Source organism: Alosa sapidissima, chromosome 15 (genome assembly GCF_018492685.1).
Source record: "Alosa sapidissima isolate fAloSap1 chromosome 15, fAloSap1.pri, whole genome shotgun sequence".
In the NCBI taxonomy this organism is placed as follows: Eukaryota; Metazoa; Chordata; class Actinopteri; order Clupeiformes; family Clupeidae; genus Alosa; species Alosa sapidissima.
The window spans coordinates 4,060,982-4,073,469 of record NC_055971.1 but is presented as its reverse complement, the minus strand read 5'-3'; the positions used below and the strand labels follow the sequence as shown (position 1 = coordinate 4,073,469).

Genomic DNA, 12,488 nt, shown 5'->3' with positions numbered 1-12,488 from the left:
CCAGCTTCCTGCCTGCTTCTGTGACATGAGATAGTCTAGTGCAGTGTTTCTCAAAGTGTGATCTGGGGACCACTGGTGGTCCGCAAGGCTATCCCAAGTGGTCCGCGAGCAGACGTGGTAAAATATAATATAGATGAATTGTTTGCAATATTGAACCAACTTGTATGTAAATCCAAACAGTTCTGCGACACTGCCTATGTAAGGTATGTAAGTTTAAATCATATGAATCCTCTGACACAATAAGCAAGGCGGAAAGACAATAAGCAAGGTGGTTCAGTGAGTAGGCCTATTATATAGTAACATACTGTTGAAGTAGGTCTACTGTTTTTTTTTTTTATCTAGGTGGTCCGTGAGTTTTTTTTAATTGGTTAAGTGGTCCAGAACATACGTAAATAGCGCCACGATCTTGGTTTAGGCTTCTCCTAAAGTCTACTGTCATCTCACGTTCTTCTTGGGGTTTAACTCCAGGTAGTTCTGACTGCACCATTGAACCAGCTGTTCCACCTCCTGTCTGTAAGCAGACTCGTCACCATCCTGGATCAAACCAATGACGGTGGTGTCATCTGCAAACTTCAGGAGTTTCACAAACGGGTTCACTGAGGTACAGTCATTACTGTAGAGGGAGAAGAGCAGTGGGGAGAGGACACACCCCTGTGGGGCGCCAGTGCTGATGGACCGGGTTTTGGGTGAGATGCTCCCCAGTCTGACATGCTGCTGCCTGTCAGTCAGGAAGCTGATGATCCACTGACAGGTGGTGGCAGGCACTGACAACTGGGTGAGCTTCTGATGTAGGAGTTCAGGGATGATGATGATGATGTTGAACGCCGAGCTGAAGTCCACAAACAGGATCCTGGCATATGTCCCTGGGGAGTCTAGGTGGTGCAGGATGTATTGCAGTCCTATATTGACGGCATCATCCGCCGAACTGTTCGTCCTGTAGGCAAACCGCTACCTTAGAATAATAAGGTTCTATCTGCGTTTTGAGTAGTTCTGAGATATTGAGCTTCAAAGTTTTAGAATTCCATAGAGTTACATGGTAAATGGAACAAGTTCTTTTTGATATGAAGTCCAAATATGTACACAACTTTAAGAAACACCTCATCTGAACTTAAGAAACTTTCAAAGAATAAAATAACCTTATTATTCTAAGGTGGCGAAACTGCAGGGAGTCCAGCAGGGGTGCTTCTGGTGGCTCAACACCAGTCTTTCAAAGGATTTCATGACCAAAGACATAAGGGCGACGAGCCTTTAGTCGTTTAAAGCAGGAGGGCACTTCACACAGCTCCAGGGACCGGTTAAAGATCTACATGAAGATTGGCGCCAGCTGTTCAGCACAGACTCGCAGACAGGAGGGGGACATACCATCAGGTCCTGGAGTCTTTTGATCTTCTGCTTCTGAAAGGCCAAAGAGTGCAACATCCCAGAGCTGAAGGAAATTCTACCTGATAAATCCCAACTTCATTGATCCAAGCTTGTCCATATGGCATTGATCACATGATCTAAAACACACGTCTGTCTCTATTCACCTTATTCACGCAGCGGCCATTGTAAACCAAAACGAGGCTACAGGGTACACAAACCATAGGATTGTTGTGTTCTATGCATTCTCCAGTAGGTGGCGAAAACACATTAATAATATGTGTAATCCATATACTCCTGTGAGTTTACACAATGGCCACAGTATGAATAAGGAGAAGCCATAGACAGTAAAAGAAATGGACAAACAGATCCCATAGACTTCGACGGAGACAAGTGAAGTCAATTAGAAGCACTTTTCTGGTGACGGCTGAGTGTACTGCACCGCAAACTGAACTTGATCACGTAGATGTGACGTGGGCAACCTGTCTCTACCAATCTCTACTGTGCGACAGAAAATCACGTGGTCATGTCATCATCGTTAGCCTATTTTTACAAAGAATAGCTGCTACAGGGCCATAACGTGAGGTACAAGGTAATGGAGCCTTTCATAAATTGTTAGATTGTTAAATTGTTACATAAATAGAGTCTTTAAACGCTTCAGATGTAAAGTTATTCGTTGTCAAAGTGATGCAAAAATGAATGGGGTTCAATAGAATGCTAGCAGTAGGTGATGGCTTGTTAGCCTATGGAATCTTCCATAGGGGGTGCGCTTTCCGGATGTTCGCTTACCCCCTTGGGAGAAGCAAGTAGTGTCAGAAATTGGACTCATTCTGCATTGTCAATATAATACTGCCTTGATGACAACCGTAAACTTGGAGGACCCGACTTTAAAAATCCTGAAAAAAAAAGTGTGTTCATGAAATCAGCTCGGAAAACAAATATTATGGATTCCTGCAGAATGTACCTGTTGGTTGTTTTGTCTTTAAATTTGTAAAGTGTATTGACACCATGTATGTACTGCTATGTATGGTGATGCTGTACTGTAAACAATAAATTTATTGATTCATTGATTTCTTAATGTGTGTTCTTTTCATCTTAAATTCATGCCTAATATTAATGCAAACTGATGACACGAGGGCTCAATACACAAGCATGTGCACTATGAACCAAATATAAACAGGCAGTTGCATGAAGATGATTAGTGTTACTTCAAAAGATAAAATCATATGTAAAGGTTAGATTTATGATCAGTAGGCTATATTTTTCTCATCACATTGCATTGGCGGAAATATTAGAATTTGTATAGTCTACGTCAGCCTTTCTCAAACTTCTTTGACCTGAGGTCCAGTCATGGTAGACTTTGGGGTCATAGCCCCCCCCATCAAATTATCATTATCACAATTATTATTGTTATGTGATATTGTTATACATACACATCAGAGGACTGCTTTACTAATGTAAAATAGTAAAGTTCCATTGCTTTTGCATGCTTACATGATGCTTGAATGAGATATACTGTAAACAACAGCAATTATATGAGTGCTATTGTTTGGGATGTTTCCCCCATGCAAGCATCATACACTGGTAGGTAAATGGAGAAAATATTGGCATGCTTTTTAATGAGATTTCATTTGAATGTATGAATGTAAGGATTCATGAAACACAATACCAGTTATTGTGTATGGTAGGCTAATCGGCAGAGCAGATAGGCATAAATCACTGTTCTGGAGATCTTTAACAGGAAGAATAATTAAGCTACAATAGCTTTTGGCCACGTGTTATTACGTCTTGGCTTCCCATTTTAAATCCTCAACTTTCTCAAAGACGATTCAGAATAATCTGCTTGAAGCTAAATTTCATCATTTAAAAACAAAATAGACACAGCACCGTTTTTATGTGGCATATTGATAAGCCCACTTGCCATTTCATGCAAAGTATTGATATTACGTTGATGTGGCTGGAGTGATTGATTCAGAAACATTTTCTAGGATTTGTCAATGTATCAGGAGGCAAATGCCACGTGGAATTTTAGTTTTGTAGAGAAAATGGCAGTGGCAGAAGCAAACTGGTTGGTCAAACATATGCCAGAGCAGCAGTCAAGGTATAATTTCTTAATCTGAATTTGAAGTGAACGCTGCATATGCACAGTTTGTTGTTTGTTATATGCATAAGGTTCAATCTAATGTCAAGGAGCGGGTATCCCAGAGGCAAGAATGTGTCTCTTAATAGGCTAGAGCCTGCATTAGTTAATTAGTAGCTTAGAATATTGGAAGGTTGTTGTGGACATCAACAACTGGGCATTAATACACTGCAAAAACTGCTTATCTAATACAGTCTAACCAAGTTTTATTCATCTTATATCAAGATCAGAAAATATAGTCTCCTGTCAGGTCTCCTCCTGACAACAAGCAAACTTGTTCCAAAACAAGCAAATTTGGCTGCATTCATTGAGCAAATTTGTCTTAAGACTCCTAAAATAAGTCTTCTTAAATTAAGTCAAAATGAACTTTCGAGAAAGTGCTAGATAAGTCTCTAATACTAAAAACAATCACAACATAATTTCATAACTCCTTCACTAGAAAAAAATACCACCAGCCGCCACTGCTTTGTAGCCTTCGGCTGAAGCGGAGCTTTGTTAGCAACGTTATCGAGTGGTTTTAGTTTCTCTGCGAGATGTACTTGGAGACGCGCGCACGCATGCATTGAATGAACGCTCATACCACCACACTTAATTGTATGACTCTATGTTTGATGACACCAAATTAGCAAGTATTTTCTTCCTGACTCCAGAAACGTTTGTTTTCTTTTTCTGTCGAAAAAGCGGTTCTGTTCTGTGGTTCCTAGATCAATTGCGCAACAAATTATCAGACGAAGTATAATTTCACTCCTCGGCTCCGCGGACCAGCAGTCTCCACGGCCCATAGTTTGAGAAAGGCAGGCCTAGCGTTGGAACCCGACGGCCCCCAGCACTTTAGGAGGAGAGATGACAGCAGTCAGAGGAGTGAGACTATTCAGAATGGGATGCTATGCCACTCGGCAGAATCCAACGCTGAAAACACCCCGATTCCTCCAGCTACGGGAGTTCCGCGTAAATGTAAGTTTAATTTCATCATGGCAGGTAACAATGTAGGCCTACAATTTAGGAGCAGAATATCGGAGTTGTTCCTGTTCAATGAAATATGGTGAGGTTCGAGGAAACGTACGCTCGTTTTGAGATTGTATAAACCCAACTAGGCTAATTGACTAGTTTTTCCATTTTGTTTCCGTTTACAACAGGTTGCAACAGGTTACATTTGCAAGCTAGTCAATAGGCTTAAAATAACATTAAATGTTCAGTGCAGAAGGAATGCAGTCAAACCAGAAGAAGATGCTAGATTTAATGAGATTGTTGGTTTTACTTGATGCTAGTTTAAATTAGTGAACCCATGTCTTTACGAATAGCAAATAATCTATTTTTAAGCATGAATTATGATGATGAATTAGATGACCTAGGCACAACAACTTCTAGCATGATGACCCTCAATAGACTGTGTTATTATGAAGTGAATGGGGTCTGTGCTTTGTGACAGTCAGACAAAATAAGTCTCATTTCCATAGTATATTTGTAGACGGTGCTTGCCACTCAGTCTCCGAAATGAAAACTGCGCACAAACAGACCCACAGAAGCGCACTGACTTTACACCATTAACCTATTTCAGTACAGTCTACGGTAAAATCCGTTTTTGTTTGTCGAAACCACACCAGAGATGGTTGGCTTGAAAATGTATGCTAATAGCTTAGTTCTGACCAAGTAGTTTTGTGGTTCAGTCTACTTTTTGTTTTCTCTAATATACACCATACACTACTGTATGTCTAGCCAATCAACATGTTCCTTGAGTAGGACGGAAGGGGGGGGGGGGGGATGTAATTTCATTGGGTGTTAAGCTCAAATGGCAACAATCTTTTGGATTGTAGCTTTTACAGCGGTTCCCTTCTACTGTTACTGTTATCTGTTTCAAATATGTGTTGTGTTGAATATCGATATGGCAATTATGTGTAAAGTCAATTAAATTAAATATTTAAACAGTGCTTGGTTATTTTGGAGTTATTTGGTTAGTTTGGCTCTTCAGGCAATTAAGTGTGTGATGTGACCAGACCAATATAATCAACAAACACATAAACCTTTCTTTTCACTCCCATTATTCATGAATTGAAGTAGATGTACGTTTTTGGTAACACTTTACTGGACAGTATCGACATAAGAATAACATGACACTGTCATTAACACAAGACACTGTCATGACACATGAACCCTAACCCTAACTCTAACCCAATCCTAACCCTAATTTTTTTATGACAAAAACCGAATGTCACTTAATAACAGAAGCGTTATGTCATAAACGTTTATGACTTGTTTATGACACATTCATGACAGTGTCATGTCACTCTTATGTCGATACTGTCAAGTAAAGTGTAACCAAGTTTTCTTTCAATGCACACAACTTTGAAAGTTAACACACTGTCACTGATGCCAGTTTAGGGAAGTGTGCAATTGGTATGCTGACAATGTGAAAGTGATCACTACCATGTAGGCCTATGTTACAAATGTAAAGGAACCTTATGTAAGAAATGTATTTCAATTAATCATAAAATGGCCCTGATATGTCACTAGATATTAAGAAATCATGTTCATTTTAAATACTTATATCACTGATGTTGATGTCGTCATGTTGTGTTTTGGCCTGATGCGCCACCCTCCACCTATCTACTAATCATGAAATCAGTAGTGTTTTGACATGCGGGTTGCCAGCTCTGCCAGTCAGGGGGGAGGGGATACACCGCTCTACAGTAATTTGAAAGTGATTGCAGTACCAGTTTTGGCCACAATCTTACATACGGTTCCTTTAAACATTATTTAGGTTACTCACCAACAGTGAGTGACCGTATTAGGTACTTGCAGGTGCCATGCAGTCAAAGTCAAGGTCAAATTCCATCTAGGACATGTGTACAAGATGACAGCAAACTAAGGGACACTTTGCATTAAGTTCACCTTTTTCCCTGGCGCTTGCAAGGTCTGGCATGGCTTTAATGTAGTTAGCTTGTTAGTTTTAGACCAACACACCTTACTGCTTCTTTAATAATGACGGTCAATGTTGCAGGGAGTTCACCGGCAGCAACCCTTTGACTCCTCAGCGGAAAAGCCACAGTTTCCTGGAGCATCTGCTGAATTTGTCGATCAGCTGGAGTTCATCAAGCCCAATGTAATCTCGGGGATTCCTGTGTACAGAGTGATGGACAGACAGGGACAGATCATCAACCCCTCAGAGGATCCACAGGTTGGAAAACATCTAGAGCTCAGTCCTCAGTGTTTTTGTGGTCTATCATAAAATATCCTCAGATTCAAATATGCAGCAGCATAATGTACATTGGCTTGGTTATCTTTTTAAGTAAAAGACAATATTTGGGATACAGGGGATACATTAAGGAATAATGTACTATTCTAGAATTTGGGGAGGGGATACATTAAGGAATAATGTACTATTCCAGTATTTGATCTACACTGATTTTCTTGTCATGCTGGTGTTTTATTGACTGACATTTTTTACTTCAAATTTCAGCTGACTAAAGAGCAGGTCTTGAATTTCTATCAGAAGATGACATTACTGAACACCATGGATCACATCCTGTATGAATCTCAGAGACAAGTGAGTCCCAATGTAGCCAACTGTCACTTTCAGTGGAACATGTACAACTACTAGCTTAGGTGCAGGGTTAACTGTTCAAGGGTTAGTTTGATTTGTAAAAACTTTTTCCAACAGCATAATGGACAGGCAGGTAGACTGATTTTAGCTTGACTTAACCTGTGTGCACTCTGGCCACATAATGTGCATATAGACAGCGGGGGAAAACTTTGTTACATTTAATACAACTGTTAATGGAATTGCAACAACCTAGTCTCATGCTAACATAAACAACTATAAACTGGGAGACAAGTAAACACCCAAATGTTATGCTGGCTATTGAAAAGAATAGGTTGAAGGCTATGGTGTGATCAACTGACTTAATTTGATTGAAATGGTAAAATAATAAAATGCCATGATCAATCACTGAACAATTATGACTATTCTTGCTGAGACGTGCTTATGCAATCAGTAAACTAAAGTAGACCTAAACAATGTGTCCTAACATGGAATTATTTAAGTATAAGCAAGTATATACTCTTGATCCTGTGAGGGAAATTTGGTCTCTGCATTTATCCTAATCTGTGAATTAGTGAAACACACTCAGCACACAGTGAGGTGAAGCACACACTAAGCCCGGCGCAGTAAGCTGCCTGCTACAACAGCGGCGCTTGGGGAGCAGTGAGGGGTTAGGTGCCTTGCTCAAGGGCAGTTCAGCCGTTCCTACTGCTTGGGGTTCGAACTGGCAACCCTCCGGTTACAAGTCTGAAGCGCTAACCAGTAGGCCACGGCTGCCCCAATTTTGCCCTTGCCTCAGATTTGAAAATAACTTCAGACCTCTTGAAATTTGTCAACTTCCTTCTCAATCTCAATATGCCTGCTCTACTCTACTGTATGTGGAACATGTACTTTTTCATGCACAAAGGGTGTTGGTCAGGTCATGTTCTATCCGCGTACTGAGAAATGTTAATGGCAGCTTTTTGTTGTAGGGTCGTATCTCATTCTACTCGACTAACTATGGTGAGGAGGGAACACATATTGGAAGTGCTGCAGCATTGGATCCCAATGATCTTGTCTTTGGCCAGTATCGTGAAGTTGGTGAGAAGTTCATTTGGATAGTGTTCCCTATACCAAAACAAAAATTAAGCTATTTTGAAATGTCTTGTGTAGGGAGGTTGTACACTTAACATATTATTAAAAAGAATAGCTCTGCATTCTCAGAACAGTTTGCTTTTGCATCAAAGATTTTGATTGATTTCAAACTGGGTTTGTGTTTGTATTGGCTATGTAATAGTGAAATGAATGTTAGGTGAAGTCACATACTGTAGATTATTCTGATTTCTGTTTTATTTTAGGTGTCCTCATGTACCGTGGCTTCCCATTGGACCTGTTCATGGCACAATGCTATGCAAATGCTGATGACCTCGGGAAAGGCAGGCAGATGCCAGTCCACTATGGTAGCAAAGACCTGAACTTTGTCACAATCTCTTCTCCGCTGGCAACTCAGATTCCACAAGGTAAGCATCCCACTCTGTCAAACTCTATGCAGCTTAACAGAAAACAACTCATTACGAAAGGCTATGACAACATTTGTGTATAAAGTGTAAATATGTTGTACAAATGTAGCAGAGCTATCAGTTGCCACAGTAAAATTGTATATGTGTTGTGTAAGTGTGTATGAGGAGACAAGCAGTGTTGTTTGATTCACATGCTTCTCTGTTCTAGCTGCTGGGGCCGCCTATGCCTTGAAGAGGGAGAACGATAACCGCGCAGTCATTTGCTATTTCGGAGAGGGGGCAGCAAGTGAGGGTGATGCCCATGCTGGGTTCAACTTCTCGGCCACACTGGAGTGTCCGCTCATTTTCTTCTGCCGTAACAACGGATATGCCATCTCTACACCTACCAATGAGCAGTACAGGGGTGATGGCATTGGTGAGTTCCTCAACCAACAGTTGTATACATATTCCTTTTGTAAGGCAGTGATTTGGCCTTTTGTTGTGAAGCATTAAAGTAGAGTTGAACTTTCCACTCTTTTTCTCCTACACCTCCTAGCTGCTCGTGGCTCTGGCTATGGGATGATGTCCATCCGTGTAGACGGCAATGATGTCTTTGCAGTTTACAATGCAACAAAGGAGGCTCGTCGCAGGGCCGTTGCTGAGAACCAGCCCTTCCTTATAGAGGCTATGACATATAGGTACGTGATGCTCTGTTTTTTCCCCTCAAGAATTGTGTTCTTTGACATTATTTTTAACTACTTTACCACCAGGGTTTCCATTACAGTTACACTTCTTAATTTTTTTAACCTAAACAAAGAAGTGACAGAGGCCATAAGAGGATATTTCCTGGTTAATTTGTTGACCACTCAACCCACCAAAATATGTTGCTTTTTGGCAGGATGGTGGTATAAGGATTCAGTAACCACTTTGCTTGACAAATACATGGCAGATAGATGATTTAGAAGATAAAGTGACTCTGCTTAAGCATCTCCTCCTCTTCTCTCCTTTCAGGATTGGTCACCATAGCACTAGTGATGACAGCTCTGCATACCGCTCAGTGGAAGAAGTGAACTACTGGGACAAGCAAGACAACCCCATCTCACGCCTGCGTCACTACATGAACGCACGCAACTGGTGGGGTGAGGAAGAAGAGCGAACCTGGAGGAAACAGTCTCGCAAGCTGGTCATGGAAGCTTTTGAGAAGGCTGAGAGGCGGCTGAAGCCCAAAGTTGACCTGCTCTTCTCAGACGTGTATCAGGAAATGACTCCCAACTTGGAGAAGCAGAAGGATGCTATGTGGAGGCATATTCAGCAGTACAAAGAGCATTACCCAATTGACCTTTATGAGAAATAAAATAGCTGGACTAAGTTTGGAATATTAGGACAGGTATGTTGGTTGAAAAATTGTAGTGATTATATATGTGTGTGGGTGTGGGTTATAGCATCATGAGAAATGCTGGACCAGATGGTTGAGAATGGGATGGTGTTCACGTTCTCCACCAGGGGCCTCAAAAATATTGTATTTTAGTGCCTTGAAATGCATTGCAGCTTTTCAAATCTGGAATGACTGCTCATCACAAATAGAAACTTGGTTGTCGCTTGTGTGTTTGTGTTGTCCTTGTGTACCTTGTGTATCTCTTTGTTTTACATTCTACGCAGCCAGTAGCCACAAGTGGAAAGGAGATGTTGGCATAGTGAAGCATTTAACTGTTACATAAATGCTGTGGTCCTCATATCTTTTATATTAGTTATTTATTCTACTCTTGGTTGTTTATGAGGTGTTTCGGAAACACAACTCCAAGGTCTCATTTGACAACTTTGTAGACAGCAAAAGCTTTGTCTTTCTAATTGCAGTGTCACATCTATCCTGCTTTTTCCTCATTCTTCAACCAGTCTGACAAGTTTTTAAAGTAACACTGAATTTTTTTTTTTTATTAATGGGGTTTCATTTCCTGTTCAACTTTCCATAGACACATTATTTAGTCTTTGGCCTTCTGAGCTAAGAAAAAAAAAAACATTCTTACTGAAAAATTCAGTAAGAATTTTTGGATTGTTATTTTTTTTCCAAATTGAAATTTTTGCAATGCCAATCACATATCAGCATTGTTTATATTCTATTATATTCTTTGTTTGTGAAGTGATAGAAAATCAACTCTAACTTTGTAACTTTAGCTTGAACAAAGTAACAGGCCATTGGCAAGACATATTTGTAATCTTGGTGCATTTTGGTTTGAGGTTTAAAACCACTACATATAGGGATGGGGATTAACAGTAGCTGTGACTTTTCGGAATAAATGACATTCTAAAATACTTTTGTTTGTGAGACTGTTGTCCGTTGTTGAGACACTGATGAAAACATTAATATTTACTTGCTGATATTTTGCAACCAAACAAATATCAGCCAAACAGATCTACAATACTGTACATCCAAAAATGTTCTAAGCTTATTCAGTCAAATGTCCATACACTGGATAGAAAACAGTTTTGTGTACTTGTGGTATAACCCTAACCCTTCACTATCTAGTAGTCTACATTTTTGAGGTTTTGAGTTTGTTTCTGGATTTGGTTCTATTTTGACCACTAGAGCGCAGCAAACACTGGTTTTATGATACCACACAAACTGAGCCTAGATGAATGAAATGCTCACATGACAAATGGACTAAATGGAATTTCTGTAAGTTGCTTGTAGATGTGTGTAATTGTAAAAATACCAAACTTATTATTATTTCACTTTCTATCATCCAGATATGTTGTATGTTTTCTTTTTTTGTTTGGCCAATTGTATAGTCTTTTCACTTGGCGCATAATCATATACCTATAACTCAGCGGTTCTGATCTTATTTTCTTTCATAGTGTGACCTTTATGTTGGCCACATTATAAAAGTAACCAAAAAAACAAACATCATTTTAACTATGACTCCCTTTAAATATCAATCCGCTCTACACAACAGAATGTGCTACTTTGAGAACTAGTCTTCCTCTCCTTCCATGGTAAAAGTGCCTATGGGAACCTGGACTCGACCCCTAACCTTGACCATAGTGTAAGTGTTTAGTTTGTAGGGACATAATGACTAGTGAGTGTAATTACAGCATGTGTCACACAGGTATGCAACTTCAAAGTGCTCTGGACAACTTGTAATGTTGAGGTTGTGCTTGCATTTTAAAGGTGTTTTTAGTTTTTCCTTTGAAAGGGGGGAAATATTAGGAATGGGATTATCAAGTGTCCATACCTCTAATAACTCTTAGATCGATCCTTAAAGATGATGAGCAGTGGCTTGCATCTAGTGAGGGTTAATATTTTGTCTGATAATTATGATCAATAAAGAATGTTATAATAATATATAATAGCTAACAAAAATGGATCAAAACATTATACTTGTACTCATACAAAAATTACTATTAACAATATTTGCATATATTTTCAAGTAGCTTTCCCCCTGTAATCTAGAAAGGACTGGTTAGGAGTGGGGAACCTCTACTTAAAGTCCCGTATATTTCATATGTCACAGCAGTCCCTCTGAACCCTGTTTGCTATGCTTTTCCTGATCATTTAGACTCTGTATATCATCTTGTGATGATATGTTATGCCCTCTCATGTTATGCCCTATTACAGTGGAGGGTCACAAACGTTGTCTCACATGCATGGGAAGGAGGCCACAAAATCCAAGCCCACATTCCTGGGCCACATTAACTAGAGGACAGAGCATTTCATCCCAGCTCTTGGCCAACACTGACTTTTGCCTTGGTGTCACCCACGCCGTAAATCAGTGATTGGACTTCAAGTAATATTATTGCCTGAGTGAAATGTTTGCAGCTTTTAATTGTAGTGCACTGGCATGACTAATGTCAGAGTAGAGGCTCTGTAATACTTGTAGAGAGCTATATCTGGCCTTGAGCAAAGTCCTCCCCTCAAGAGACTGGTTAGCAGGTTTCACCTTTTTATTTACACTTTTCTGTTATTCTGACTGCAGTT

At 40.0% G+C, this 12,488-nt stretch overlaps 1 protein-coding gene across 1 annotated transcript; it reads left to right on the top strand.

Annotated features, from left to right (window-relative positions):
• Positions 1–4,027: 4,027 nt before the first annotated feature.
• On the top strand, positions 4,028–10,825 carry LOC121683987 (2-oxoisovalerate dehydrogenase subunit alpha, mitochondrial-like). Its single transcript, XM_042063883.1, has 8 exons — positions 4,028–4,453; positions 6,498–6,674; positions 6,957–7,043; positions 8,009–8,117; positions 8,375–8,536; positions 8,745–8,951; positions 9,072–9,213; positions 9,527–10,825. The coding sequence occupies exons 1-8, from the start codon at positions 4,343–4,345 to the stop codon at positions 9,867–9,869; spliced, it is 1,338 nt and encodes a 445-aa protein (XP_041919817.1). The 5' UTR covers positions 4,028–4,342; the 3' UTR covers positions 9,870–10,825.
• The last annotated feature ends 1,663 nt before the right edge of the window (positions 10,826–12,488 follow it).

Excerpts from the sequence above, each read along its gene's own strand:
- LOC121683987 (XM_042063883.1), top strand. The coding sequence starts at position 4,343 with ATGACAGCAGTCAGAGGAGTGAGACTATTCAGAATGGGATGCTATGCC. Across the intron at positions 7,044-8,008 it reads TGTATGAATCTCAGAGACAA|GGTCGTATCTCATTCTACTC; the intron begins GTGAGTCCCAAT and ends TTTTTGTTGTAG. Across the intron at positions 9,214-9,526 it reads ATAGAGGCTATGACATATAG|GATTGGTCACCATAGCACTA; the intron begins GTACGTGATGCT and ends CTCTCCTTTCAG.